Source organism: Panthera uncia, assembly GCF_023721935.1.
Source record: "Panthera uncia isolate 11264 chromosome B3 unlocalized genomic scaffold, Puncia_PCG_1.0 HiC_scaffold_1, whole genome shotgun sequence".
In the NCBI taxonomy this organism is placed as follows: domain Eukaryota; kingdom Metazoa; phylum Chordata; class Mammalia; order Carnivora; family Felidae; genus Panthera; species Panthera uncia.
Window position 1 is genome coordinate 2,751,634 of NW_026057582.1, and position 15,031 is coordinate 2,766,664.

The 15,031-nt window shown below is 52.7% G+C and overlaps 1 protein-coding gene across 5 annotated transcripts in view; it reads right to left on the bottom strand.

Moving 5' to 3' along the window:
• The window catches only part of TECPR2 (tectonin beta-propeller repeat containing 2), a 105,646-nt gene that overhangs the window by 15,941 nt on the left and 74,674 nt on the right, over nucleotides 1-15,031 (bottom strand). The window contains exon 18 of one of the 5 annotated variants that reach the window (XM_049612105.1): nucleotides 7,198-9,512. The exons of the other annotated variants lie outside the window; for them this stretch is intronic. Coding sequence (XP_049468062.1) covers nucleotides 9,333-9,512 — 180 coding nt within the window. The 3' untranslated portion in view covers nucleotides 7,198-9,332. Of the gene's footprint in view, nucleotides 1-7,197; nucleotides 9,513-15,031 lie in introns of those variants that run through there. 5 annotated transcript variants of the gene reach the window in all.

The following is a 15,031-nucleotide window of genomic DNA, read 5'->3' on the forward strand; positions in this document are numbered from 1 at the left end:
ATGAGGACCCGGATAAAATTCAGCGCGGACGTTTCGGGAACATGGAGGCGCACTGATCAGAGAGCCAGCCCGGCAGCGGCCCACCGGAAGACGCCCCGTGAGGGCACAAACCCTGCCGCCACACCATCCAGACATCCCTTCGCTTCCCGACACCCGTCTCAGCGAGCCGCATCTGCGCTGTGCGGGTGGACCCCACTCTTCCTGGGGCCCGCGCTGCTGCAGTGAAGCCGTCGGGCCCGTCCGCTCCCCAGCCGCGCGGCCCCCGCGGTCTTGCTCTGACTTGTGTGCTTGCTTTCGGTTTTCTGCGTCCTCCCCTGTTGCAGATTCTCTCCCTGCGTCTGGTCTGTTCCTTCTAAGCTCAGATAGGCTTGAAAACCAGACACCGACGTTAACAGGCCCCGATTTAAAGCACCATCAGACTCTCGAGGCGGCTGAGGGCCGGAGCCTGCTGTCTTTTGCCTCGGACTCCGCTGTGACCCAGGACCGATCCCCTGCCCCTCGGGCTCTGGGTCCTCAGTCGGAGAGGGAGCCATGCGAGCTGCCACGCTCCTGACTCTGAGTTTGCGAGCTCTGAGGCTGGGGCACAGCTGACTCGGGCTGCCGCGGGGCCCGCTGTGCCGAGCCCTCTGTCCTCACTGCCTCAGGGACGTGAGATCTTCCACCCGAGGCCTGCAGAGCCCACGCATCACGGGCAGTTTCACGGGAGCAGCCCTGCTGCTATTTGTTGCACAAATCGGGCTTAAGTGTAAGATTTTATTTGAAGAATGAGTTCCGCTGCTAAAAATGCTTGGAAACTGCTGTCCTAGCTAAGTGAGGCTACCAGAGGCTGGTTCCGAGTTCCGGACGGGAGAAGAGCTCCCCTGATCCTCTCTCCTGGCCGGCCGACTGCAAAGCCAGAGGCCCTCTCCCCCATGACTCCTGCACCGGCTCCAGAGACTTCCCACACCCCCCTCTGCATCCGGTTGGAAGTGTGGCTTGGAGTCCAGTAAACCCAGCATCTGCTGGCAGCAGGGGGATGTGTGAATGAATCCAAAGCGCTCGGGGACAGGCATCCTGGACAGGGCTCATGCTCTGTTCCTCCTGGGAGGGGGCTGGTGACACCGACCGTGGCTGATCTTCCTGTCCACCACTCGAAGCCCTGTCAGACACCAGCCTGACGACTGTGCCGTGGTGAGCATCAGGGCTCCAGGCCGTAGTGATGCAAGAAGGCTGCGGGAACTTGATTCCAGCTGCACGGGTCCCCACGTGTCTCTGAGAGCTGACGTCACGGCAGCCACTCAAAGGAATGCCCGGTCCCGCGTAGCAGATTCCGGGCCCAGCCCTCCGGAGGAGTGATGCCGGGACGGGAAAGGTCCCTGGAGGCGACCCGGGGGCCTGCAGGCCCTTCCTGATGCTCACAGCTGTATGGGGCACACGCCTGTCAGGCTGGGACATGGGAAAGGGTCCCTGGGTCCGTGTTTTCACCAGCAGTCACATGTATGGTGGAGACGGACAAGGGGGCTGCCGCGGGTCCGGGCAGCCCACGGTACCTGGCAGTCCTTTATGGGGAATCGCAGCCTTTCAGAATGAGGGGAAAGGCGGAGACTCGGCTTCCCAGAGAAGAGTAACATTTCTTAGCAACGGTGTTAGGGGAGCTCAAACACAAGTCCTGTTCAAAGGAGCTACGGGAGCAAGGACAACATGGGGAAGAAAAGAAAGAAAGTGGCCCAAAATTCAGTCTTTCTCAAACTGGGGCTGTTGTGTCCAACGACATGGGACACCATGAGTGGAGGCCTCCCGCCTGCACTTGTGGGCGGCTCTGCTGAGTCCCCGCCCCAATCCGGGATGTATAAAGGGAGCCCCACCCACCCCTGAGCACCACTCAGATTTCTGACGGCTCAGGAGAGGGGACGGGGGACGTGGGCATCCCGAGGGCTGGACCACGGAGAGTGGAGCAGAGCAGAGAACCTCCCCCCGGGTTCTCAGCAGCAGGTATGTGAGAATCCGCCTCGGAGCTTCAAAACCCACAGCCTCCTGGGCCGTGGCAGCAGGGTGAACGCACTCCCTCTGCAACACACGGGGCAGGCGGCCTGTCACCCTGGAGTTAGGAACGCGTGCAGGGAGCAGGAACGACCTTAGTGGGGCAGGAAGGCCGACAGCAACTGACCGCGGGGACCCCGGCAAAACAGCCGAGCCGGGCCACCATGCGGGGCGGGGCGCCCAGGGAACAAGCTCCTGGCACGCTCGCAGGGCGCCCGGCGGCATGTGCCCCTCTCTCAGAACCAAGACCGCCAGCATCTAAGGCAAGCCTCTGCCGCGGAGAAGACGAGACAGACGCAGAGAACAGGCAACTCTGGGGCGTGGAGACCACAGAGGAGAGGAAACTTCAAAAACCTCCTCGGAGGGGAGCGAAAGCAGGCTCGACAGCAGGAAACAGCGACAGGGACTTCCAGGAACTGAAAACGAGACCACAATATCACCCGACGGAGAGACTGCAGGCTAGAGCTGAGAATGTCTTCTAGAAAGTAGGACAAAAGTGTAGGAAGAAAAAACGGGAGAGAAAGGGAAGAAAAGTGGGGCCAGTTTAGGAAAGCCCCCGGCACATAAGCAGGAACCCCAGAGAGCACAGAGAATGAGACAGGCAGAGGCAGGAAGCCGATGGCCAGAGGGCAGCAGGTCACAAACTCCAGGCTCATTAGCACAGAGGCTGAACTAGGCCCTCCCCGGGGCATATCACTATCTGTTCTGGGAACACTGGGAACAAAGAGATCTTACAAACTTCTAGAGAGAAAGGCAGGTCAGATATCAAGGATCAGGGATCAAAACGGCTCGGACTTCTCAACAGCAATGCTGGACAGCAGGAGATGGTGGAGAAAACCCTTCGAAATTCTACAAGAAAACAGTTTCCAACCCAGGCTGCTCTGCTCAGCCAAGGCCGACTGCCAGTTGGGCCAAAGACTTTCAAGTTACGTACCATGAGCCATTCTCAGGAACTGACGGGAGGATGAAGCTCACCAAAACAAAGGAAGAGGAAGACAGGGGGTCCAGGAGAGAGAGGACCCAACATGGAAGGCAGGGTTGAAGGGCAATCCCAGGTAGACTGGGTGACCAGGCCAGACTGGGGCCGGCCAAAGCCTCCAGGAGACACCTCTCCAAGAGGAGGGCCTGGGTGGCACCTGATGTGCCCTCGAGCACGGACAGTGGAGACAACTGGCAGAGCCTGGGGCTGGATATGTAAAACCAAGATGGAAAATCATGACCATGAGCAAGTCCAGGGAAAAGAGAGTCCTCCAGACGGGAAACGTAGTGGAGGCTACTTGTGAGGAGCACATCCCCTTCCCCAGGCACTGTGGATGCTGGCACTGTGGCAGGCAGGCGGGCGGGGGCACAAGATCATGAACTGCTCTGCATCCTTCTCTCCCAGCAGGGAGTCAACTGAAAACAGAACCAGAAGGATCCAGAAACCGCTCCCTAGGCAGTCCTTCAGGGATATGAAGCTACAAGAAAGCGGCTCCCAGAGAGGGGAGAGCGGGTGGGGAGGCGTGTTTCTTGTAGCACACCCTGTGGGCCCAGCCGACGCGTTAACTTCTGCACTTATGTGTGTGACGTTGATTCAAAGCAACCAACTGAGACGTCTGAGCCCCACTCCAGACCTGCTGCGTTCATCTCCAGCGGAGGTTCCTATGTGTGGACCTCTGAATACATGCCTCCAGATGGTCCTCAGGGGGAGTGGACTCTCCGCTTTACTGGTCACGAAATGAGGGGCCAGTGAGTTTGGGCAACTCTCCCAAGGTCACTTGGTCTCATGGAAAAAAAGAAGTATTCGTTCAGGTTCTTTTGATTTCAGGAACCGGGCTCTGGCTCTCGTGGGGAAGGTCCTGGTTGGCGGGGCTCTGGCCGCTTCCCGCCCTGTCTGTCCAAGGCACTCGTGTGCCTGCCAGCTGGGAGCGAAGGCTCCTGCAGCACGGCGGACACAGCACTGCTGGCTCGGCAGGACCTGAGCGGGGTCACCACCAGGGCCAGCAGGTACACGCAGGGGGGACCGATCCAGTCACCGAGGGAACGCCCGGACCGCAACGTCGCTCGGCTTCCTTTACCCAAAAACACCGGTGGCAGGAGCTCCACCTGTATTCTGCCTCAGCCTTGGATCGCACGGTGCGCACAGCAGACCCACCGACGGACCACAGAACTTCCACGGCTCACGGCTCCCCTTCCTCATTCAGCTCCTGCCCAAACCTGCGCCAGTGGGCATCCCGAGCCCTCTCTTTATGTGATACCTTTCCTGCCTCCTATGCTCCCAGGTCTCATTTGGCTGATACCAGTATTTGGTGCTGAGAAGCACAAGACACACGGTCCCCAACCACGAACTGTCCTGTGCGAAGCTTTTCCCTCCTCAGAGACACCAGCCAAACCCGTGACTGGCCGGTCACTGGAAATGCCCACCATCTCAGGGCCCAGTTCGAAGACGGCACCGTCCACGGGAACCACGGATGGCGACCGTGGGTGATCGGTGTTTCGTGTTCGCTCTCGTAACCTGTGGCACCCTCTTTTTCTGGTCATTTATCGCTGATCTCACCAGCAGAGACATCTCCATGCACGTTCGTTCCCTCTGCAACACCCAACACAACGTAGTGACTGCCTTCCCGTTTACGTTTCCTTACTGTTCGACACAATTTTTGGACAGCTCACAGAGGTATGACGGACACACATAAAATGCACACATTTAAAGTGTCCAACCTGAAAAGTGACATTTGTGTGCACTCAAGAGACCATCCCCACGCTGCTTGACCCTCCCAACCCCGCGGCCCTCACCAATCCCCAAGCAACCACTGCTCTCTGTTACAAAAGTCCGCATTCTCTAAGTTTTACATAAATTAATCATATAATATGCACTCTTTTCTGTCTGGCTTCTTCCCCCAACAAAATTACTTCATCAGATCTGGAAACCCTTTGGCCATATTTCTTCTGGTATTTTTCCTGTCACCCTCGCCCCTCTTTCGCCTCAGGACTAGGCTGCATTTGAACCACGCCACATGAGGCTGTCCCATGCTCACTTGGCTCTGAGTTTTTCCCCAGTCTTTTTTTCTCTCCGTGATGTAGTTTGGATTTTTTTGAAAAAAATGTTAATGATTATTTTTGAGGCGGGGGGAGAGAGGGAGGAGAGGACCAGAGAGAGAGGAAGACACAGAATCCAAAGCAGGCTCCAGGCTCTGAGCTGTCAGCACAGAGCCTGACATGGGGCTTGAACCCACGAACTGTGAGATCGTGACCTGAGCAGAAGTTGGATGTTTACCCAACTGAGCCACCCAGGTGCCCACCCCCTCCTTGAAAAAAAAAATTTTTTTTTTTTTTTTGAATTGGATGGTTTTATTCCTGTGTCTTTGAGTTCCCCAATCTTTTCTTCTGCAATGTCTACACTAATGTCATCCAGGGTATTTTAAATCTCAGACATTATAATTTTTATCCCTGCAAGTTTGATCTAGGTCTTTTTTTATAGTTCCCATTTTTCTACTTAATGTATGCAATCTTTCCCCCAGTTTCTGGAACATAAAGAGTAAAGTTATAACACCTGTTTTAATCCCTGCCTATGAATTTTATCATCTGTATCCTTTCTGGGTCAGTTTCCTTTGGTAGATTTACTTCCCTTCACTGTAGGCGATATTTTCCTGTTTCTCTGCCTGCCTGGTGAGTTCTGAGTGGATTTAAGATCATGTGAATTTTACCTTATTGGTGCTGGATGTTTTCATGATTTATAAATATTCTTTTTTTTTTTTTTAATTTTTAAAAAATTTTTTTTTCAACGTTTTTAATTTATTTTTGGGACAGAGAGAGACAGAGCATGAACGGGGGAGGGGCAGAGAGAGAGGGAGACACAGAATCGGAAACAGGCTCCAGGCTCCGAGCCATCAGCCCAGAGCCTGACGCGGGGCTCGAACTCACGGACCGCGAGATCGTGACCTGGCTGAAGTCGGACGCTTAACCGACTGCGCCACCCAGGCGCCCCTAAATATTCTTGAGCTTTGTTCTGGGATGCTGCTAATTTACTTAGAAACAGTTTGATCCTTCTAGATCTTGGTTTTTTAATTTTATTTTATTTGAAAGAGAAAGAGAAAGAGAGCGACTGAGTGAGAAGGCTGGAGAGAGAGAGAGAGAGAGAGAGCTAGAGCATCCCAAGCAGGCTTCATGCTCAGCACGGAGCCCAACTCGGGGCTCGATCCCACAACCCTGGGATCATGCCCTGAGCCAAAATCAAGAGTCGGATGCTCAACGGAGTTACCCAGGCACCCCTAGGTCTTGCTTTTAAGCTCTGGTCACCAGTATTAGAATTATATTCAGTACAGGGCTGATTTTGTCCCATCACTGGGGCCACATGCTCTTGGGATATGACCCAATTAAGGATAGCTAGGGCTCAGGAGGTTTTGCACTTGGGATGGTGAGATCAGGAACTACTCCTGCCTCTGCCGAGTTCCCAGGCATGTCCCCTCTAATGTTTACAGGTGGCTCTCTCGCTGGCCCCGCGTTGTTTCTTCACACGTGTGTTTCTGCGCATGAGCCCCTGTGGGGCCTCTGCAGCTCTCTAGTCCTCCCCCAAGTTCCTGCCTCCTTGGCCTCTCACCTGCCCAGAGCTATGCCCTCAACTCAAGGGGCAGGCTGCGCTCTGCTAGCCCCTACCTGGGGTCCCCCTGCCCATGCAACAGCCTGGCAACTATAGGGGTCACCTCGTTTGTTTCCTATTTGTCAGGGACCACTGTTCTTTGTTGTCTGATGTCCAATGTCTTGAAAACCACCGTTTCATATAATTTGTCTGGAATTTTTGTTGTTTCAGGCAGGAGGGTAAATCTGGTTCCTATTACTCTGTTTTGATTGGAAGCAGAAGTCCATGTAACTGGTCTAAAGCTTCCAATTTCAATTCCAAGTGATGATTCCTGTGGTTATGTGGACTGTGCCTCCCGTGTGCACGCAGTGTGCAAGGTATTTTAACTCAAGAGGACTGTGTCAGCTGTCTGTCTTGCTAGAAGACGAGCATCTGAAAGACAATATTCTAGAGCTCATTCAATGTTCACAGAGGTCAGACCACGTGCGAGGCAGCAGGTGTCTGAGACAGCGTGAGCACGTAGGTGGAAGGACGTGAGAGGGAGATCGTGCTCCCTGCTGGGACAAAACAGGGATTTCAGAGGGAGGCAATATTACTCATTATTATGGCCACATAACTTGGGTCCCCTGAGCCCCTACTCTGGGAGGTAAGTATTTCCTCCACACAGAGAAGTATTTTGAAGGACTGTTTTAGGTTTTTGTTTTTTTTTTGGTTTTTTTTTTGTTTTTTTTTTTTTTTGCTATCCTGATTCTGCTGGAAAGTAAAGGAGATGAATTACCAGTTACTTCATACACGGGATCGAATCTCCCCTACCCAAGCATTATTATGGCAATTTTGGAACGTACCAAAAACCCAAAAGACTTCTACAGGAAACACCCCCGCACTCACTACCAATAACACTTCACCGTGCGTGCCTCTTCACGTGTCCACCTGTCTATCTACCCAGCAAACCATCTTGTTCTGGATGTGCTTCAAAGAGAGCTGCAGACATCAGCAGAGTTTCCCCTGGATACTTCAACATGCAAATCATCAACTAAAGCCAGTATGTGTTTACAGCTTTCTCTTGAGGTAAAGTTAACACACAGCAGGTGTACGAACCATAGTTTGACAATGGTCATCCCTGGGGAAGCAGCCTCAAGCCGCTGGCAGCCATCCACCCCCCCACCCCGGCCCCCCAGGCAACCACGGATGCGATTCCTGCCATCACGATCCATCTGTCCGACCCATCCTAGGATTTCATACAACTGGAGCCATACAGGAGGTACCGTCTGCCATTGGCCTGTCGCTCAGGACAACAGCGATGGGGCGGGCTCCTCTGCGATGCTGCGATCACTCTTTTTTATCCTGTCACCCAGTTCCAGCCGGTGCTGCGGTCCCTACCACCACCCTACAGTGCAGGGCTGTGGACCGAGGGCCCTGGTTCAGGCTTCACAGCAGGTTGTCCGGTGCTGCAGCCTGTGCGTCCCCTCCCTGCAAAGCATCTGCGCCATGAGAGGGTCCGATGGAGGGTGACTGCCTGCTTGGGACCGGGTCCCCCATTCCAGCTTCTCTTCCACCCCTGCCTTTGGCCACGGCCTGACTCATACAAAATCTTTCCTGCCAGGAGCGGAGGTGTCTGGTGGAAATTTTAGGAACATGCCAACCTGTTTCCCAAATGAGACCCACAGTCCTGGGATCCAGGCCAGCACTGCAGGTGGGACCTGGGCCCTGGGCCCCAGGGCTGACCATCACTCAAGGCACCAGGCATGAATGCGGAGACAGGGCCTGGTGACTGCCGGCACCCTTTCCCCTGCCCTTGACATCCAAGCTCCCAGGGAGTGGAGGGGAGCCCTGCCCCACCCCAGGGGTGCTGTCTCCCCCTTGCTGACCAGGCCCATCTGACTTCTGCGATGCCCCCCCCCCCCACCCCCCGCCGCCGTTATGCTGCAGCCTTGCAACCACGCGGTCACAGGGAACTGTGGCACCGCCTCGAGCAGGCTCCTTCCTGAAACAGCCTGACCAGGCCACTCGGCCTGGCCCCAAGCTCTGTGGTGGCCGGGCATGGGGACAGGCCCCCTCTGGTCCAGCGCAACGGTGCCTCTCTGGTCACGCTCACGTGTCACGGTTCATTCGGCGGGCAACCCCTTCTGTCCAGTCTGCCAGCCCCGGTCACGTCCTCGCACCAGCACTGTCTCTGTGAGAGGCTCCCGGCCACCTTGGAGCTGGCGGCCCCCTCCTCCCAGCTCACGCAAGCTCTGTGAGCACAGGGCTGGCGTCCTGCAATGAGGACAAGGCTGAGGAGTCTGGGCAGAGTCACTGAGCCCCCGAGCCCTGGGACCTCGCTTCGTCCGGCTTGTCCTCTCCTCACCTGCAGAATGGGGAGGCTGGGCTACGAGTCTTCCAGGCCCCAAATCCTTTGTGTGTGGGTGTGGAAGCGGGGGGGTGGAAAGACTCCCAGGGATGCAGATTTCTATGGGCCAGGGATGTCCACGGGGGCGTCCTGGAGCAGAGGGGCTGCACCTGACTCACAAAGTCTGGGTCCTCTGTAAAATACCCCTATTCTCTCCGACTACAAAACAGATTTCCTGCCCGTCAGAGGAAAATACAGACAACAGAGAAAACTATTATCATCACTCATAATCCCTGGATCAAAAAGAGCAATCCCTGTTGTAGTTTTTTCTAGGTATTTAGTGGGATTTTATCATTTTGTGTTCTTGTTTCTTACCAAATCGGTACCGCACGGCCTTTCTGAGCCTTGTGAGCACAGCAGACACAGACCTCAGTCCGTGGGTGTGTGTGAGGGGCCCTGGGTGCTGCTGCCGGGAGGGGCAGGGCACCCTCGGGGGCACACAGGGGGCACAGCACAGGAAGCTGGACACCACCTCCGGGAAGCGGCGAAGACCAGCTCCAAAGCCGCTAGGGCCACGGCTCCACCTGGAATGATTCTCCTTAGCGGTACCTGCCAGAACACGATTTTAAACGGCCTTTCAAAGTACATCATTGATTGTTTATAATAACCGTCACTGGCATAATTTGCTAAGTGGGCTCTTTACCACAAGGCCGGTGCCGCACCTGCTTCACCCACCGTTCACAGCTTCGCCGTGTGAACAGAGCACAGTCAAGTTCACGCTGACCGCTAGAGACGATGTTAACAACCGGTAGCTTTGGGAACATTTTTGATTGTTTCCCAAGACTGAGCCTTATTCAGACTATTCGGAGTTGTGAAGTACTCACTCCAGAAGTAGTACACGTTCATCGCCAGATTTTCAGCAAAGGGAAGGAAAAACTCAGTCATGATAGCGCGCTACACCCAGACGTCACCATTATCCTCCCGCTGTATCTTTGCAGTTTTCAGTGTACGCATCATCGTTGTTTCAACTTCAACAGAACCACTGAACATGTCTGTAACTGACATTTTACTCAGCAACGTGCTAGGATATGAGCATTTCTCGGTGGGAATAAAAGCTCTTCTGTGAAGTGACGTGGAAGACTTGTGGCGGATTTCCCTGAATAGACACATCGCAGTTCAGCTCCGCTCCGCCACAGCAAATCTCACAGAGCAGAGACCTCCTGGACACGAAACATGTAACTGGCAATGGCTTTTCTTCTCCTTATCAAACACGGGGGCTCCGCGTGCTGGCCTGGCGTGTGGAGCTCTGTGCCCTTGTCCCAGAGCCCAGAGCATGACCGCTCTCACTGCCATGGGGGCGGTGGGGGGACAGGCCGTGCTGCGGAGGCCCCAGCTGGGGGTGGGGCTAACTTGCTGAATGGTCTTGTGTTAGCACCAGACGGGGCCAAATCCCTCGCCTCCCAAATGAGATGACAGGGACCTGGTTTCATTATCCCCAAGGCCTCCTAACAATTTTATTTCAGGAGACATCGGCCATCGATCAGAACACCCCAAAACTCTTGGGAGCGGGCGCTCAGCTGTACCCACAGAGCTTGGCTTTGGGGTGTGGATGCCCCCCTTCTCCCACCATCCATCCCCGGCTGAGTGACCTGTGCCAGGTCGGTGGGTGTCACCAGATGGTGAAAGGGGTGAGAGTGTCATCGGGGCTACTTAGCCGTGCCTTCAGTCAGGGGTCAGGACAACGAAAACTCCTCTAACTGCTCTCCACTCTGCTGTCCTGAACTGACATTTCTTCTTTTTTTTAAGTCTGTTTATTTATTTTGAGAGAGAGAGCACACGCGTGTGCGTGTGCAAGCTGGGGAGGGGCATAGAGCAAGTGGGACAGAGGACCCAAGGCGGGATCTGCACCGTCAGCACAGAGCCCGATGTGGGGCTTAAACCCACAAACCATGAGATCACGGCATGAGGCGAAATCAAGAGCCAGACGCTCAACCGACTGAGCCACCCAGGCGCCCCTAATGCTAACCCTTCTCTAATGAAAGTCTTCCTATTGTCAGGTGTGAACTTGTCGATGCGTAAGTTCTCGACGCTTAAGGTTACATGCAGTTACACATCCCCACTGGCAGCTTGTGGGCAGAGAATTCTTAGGAGTATTATCTGGTATCATGCTTGTATACTTATTTTATGTTTTTGTTGTTCATACAGACAAAAATACCCGAAGCAGCTGAATTTAAAATAAAAGTTTTAAAAGTTACTTTGGCCATTGGCCAGACCTATCAGTCTTGGTTTCCCAAGTCTCTCTCTTTTCCTGGCGGAGTAAATGACCCCTGCAAACCGATGAGCGGTCCACACAGGAAGGGTGGGCTGGGCGGGCCTAAGCCTCCACGTGAGGCTGGGGACCCCATGGCCAGGGAAGGGCGGAGTCTGCTCAGGAGGCAGAGGCGACCTGGGGGTGGAGGGGAGCGAGTGATGCAGTAAAGAAGACTGGCCTGAAAGAAGAGGTGGGGCCAAACTAGGGTGGGGACAGCAGGATGCTCCCCTTCCTTTACCAGGGCCGTCGGTGCCCACAGTACCGCGAAATGTCACATCACCCACTGAGCTTGCTTTAGTGCTCCCTCTACCTTGGACAGAACATTCTCCAACTAAAGCAAAAATGCTAAAAAAAAAAAAGATCCTAAAAACAACTATAAATATTTTCTCCAAATCCTTCCATATGTTAGTAAGTCTGAACACTGAGTCATTTGTTTTGAGTACTTTGTTAAACTTCACCCCAAAACTACTACAGCAGGGAGGCTTTTACCAGAGACGAAAGCGGGAAGCAAACGGCCTAAGTGCTGCTGATCTCAGAGGATTTCCGTTGCTTCACTTCGTTGTGTCCTTTAGCAGCTACTACCTGTTCCCCCCCCACCGTTTCCACTGCAAACACATCCTACATGCAGACCAAGAAGGTCAAGTGGAGGAACGAACTGAAGAAAAAAAAATACAGTAGGAAGAGGCTGACTATGATCGAAACACGTAAACTCCATTTATACTCCAATACTGGGATTCAACCAAATTGTCCTTTTTTTTTTTTTTTTTTAATTTTTATTGTTTATTTTTGAGAGAGAGAGTGAGTGCATGAGTGGGGGAGGGGCCAAGAGGGAGGGAGACACGGAATCCGAAGCAGGCTCCAGGCTCTGAGCTGTCAGCACAGAGCCTGACGCGGGGCTCGAACCCACGAACTGTGAGATCGTGACCTGAGCCCAAGTCAGAGGCTTAACCAACTGAGCCCTCCAGGTGCCCCATTGTCCTGACTTTCCAAACCCTGTTAGTGAAGCCTCACCTCCCTACTGCCACACTCATCTCCTCGGGACCTCTACAGCTCCAGGACGCGGGGGCCTTCGTCTGGAAACACTGCCTGTGAGGTCACAGAGCCTCAGGCACACCACCGCGATCGCGGTTCTGGGCCCAGGCTCGGTCCCCACACCGAGTTGGGGTGACACACACCTGGATTCCAGCTCTGCCACAGGTGAGCCGTGAGGCCTCCGGCAACTTTCTGGTCCTCCCTGAGCTGGGGTTTCCCACACGGGCACACAAATGATCACGGGGATGTTGTGAGGACGGGTGGCCCGAGGTGAGCACCCAGCAACAAGGCTCGTGGTCACCTCGATCTCTGTAGCTGAGCGGTCGGTCGGTCCCAGCTGCCCGGGGGAAGCAGTCCCTGCAGGCTGTAACAGCACGGCGGGCCTGGGTCCCCGTGGAGACTTGGTCACTCGCTAGGGTTGGGGGCCACACAGTCACTCAACTGTCCCGAGTACATGCGTCCTCTGCCAAGGGGCGGGGACTGCTCCTGACTTGTACGTCCTGCACTAAAGACAGGACTCTGGCAAGTCAGGGCTGGAAAGGGTGTTGAATAAAAGCCTGCGCAGATGTAAAGTCTGATTTTTTTTCCCACAGGAACCAATCTGAAAAGCATTTTGTATCTTCCAATTCCACAGAAAGCGAATCTCTTCTCCAGCACTTAAAGCTAACTGAGTCAGAAAATGTGGCTCCGTTCAGCGGAACGACTTGGAATAGTTAGTGTTTCGCAGCCCATTTAGCAATCACTACTTTATTCAGAGCACAGCTTTGAGGCCCTTTCATGTGAATTTCCTCCATTTGGCCATTTTCCTGGGTAAAGCTGTTGATCACTTTCATCAATAGAGCACTCCAAGTACAGCTTTCTCTCCCCAATTTGAGCTCTGCTTCCCAGAGGCTATTCTAGAATCTAGACGGAGAAAGAAAGGACAATTTGCAGGTTCCCACAGTCTTTGATGTAACTCAGCCAGGTACCCGAGTGGCCCATGGCTGCAGACAGGTGCCCAGCTGGGGGCAAGGCTGGCTGGAGCCTACCACTGTCAGCAGCTCACTGCCTGGCCCTGCTCTCTAACATCCCGGCCTATGGCTTGATGGGAAGAGTCTGAGGCAAGGCACAAGTGTGCTCCGACCGGCTCAACACCGTCCTCCACCACCACACGTCCCACAGACCTCGCTCTGCCCCTCAGCAGCCCTTTGCTGACCCTGGCGTGGCTCCGTGCTGGGACTCTGCAAACCTATGCCTTCTCCAGGCACACAATAAATGTGACAAATAACGCTTGGAAATCTCAAAAGAATATTACTAGCAAGCAAAACACTGTGCACAACAAGCTGTAGAAGAACAAAGATTAGAGTGAAAACAGATGAAGTAAAGAACAGAAAAACAATAGAGAAAAATCAACAAAACTGAAAGATTTTTTTTTTTTTTTTTGAGAAAGAGGGAAAGAGACAGGGTGCAATCGAGTGAGGGGCAGAAAGAGAGGGAGAGAAGCGGGGCACACCTGAAGTAGGACTGAAACTCATGAACCGTGAGATCATGACCTGAGCTGAAGGAAGTCAGACACTTAACAGCTGAGCCACCCAGGCGCCCCCAAAAGATGTTTTTTGAAAAGACCAACAAAGTTGACAAACTTTGAGCTATACTAACAAAAAAAGAGGGAAGACTCAAACTACTAAAATCGGAAGTGAAAGAGGAGACAGAAATACCAACCTTAGAGAAATAGAAATGATGATACGGGAATGCTATCAACAACTGGGCACCAATAAAATAGGTAATGTAGATGAAATGAACAAATTTCTAGAAAGGCAGAAACTACTCAAACTGAATCGAGAAGAAACAGAAAACCCTGAATAGACTTAAAACAAGTAAAGAGACTGAATTAGTAATCAAAACACATCTCACAAAGAAAAGCCCAAGCTTACAATGAGGAGCTGTAAGAATGCTTTAAGAATAATCAGCACTGACCCTTCAGGAACTCTTCCAAAATATAGAAGAGGAAGAAACACTTCTCGACTCATCCTAAGAGGCCAGCATTACCCTGATACCGAAACCAGACAAACACATGACAAGAAAAGAAAACCAAAGACCAATCTCTCTCATGAATAAGGACACAAAAATCCCTGACAAAATACTAGCAGACCAAATACAGCAACATATACAAGAGATTACATATCATGACCAACTGGGATTTATCCCAGAAACAAAAGGTTCAACATACAAAAGTCAGTCAATATAACATCATATTAATAAAGGAGCAAACACACATGATCATCTCAATAGATACAGAAAAGGCACTTGACAATAACCAACATTCTTTCGTGGAAAAAAAAAAAAACATTCAACAAACTAGGAATAAAGGGAACTTATTCAGTCTGAAAAGGGCATCTGTAAAAAATGCACAGTTAATATCATTAGTTAACAGTGAAAGACCAGATGCTTTCCCCCTATGATCAGGAACACAACGAGTGTGTCTACTCCTGCCACTTTTACTCAATACCGTACAGAAGGTTCTAGTCAGGGTAATTAAGCAAGAAAAGAAATATGGGGCGCCTGGGTAGCTCAGTTGGTTAAACGTTCAACTTTGGCTCACGTCATGATCTCACAGTTTGTGGATTCAAGCCCCACGTCAGGCTCTGTGCTGACAACTCACAGCCTGGAGCCTGCTTTGGATTCTGTGTCTCCCTCTCTCTCTCTGCCCCTGCCCTGCTTGTGCTCTGTCTCTCTCTCAAAAATAAATAAGCATTTAAGAAAGAAAGAAAGAAAGAAAGAAAGAAAGAAAGAAAGAAAGAAAGAA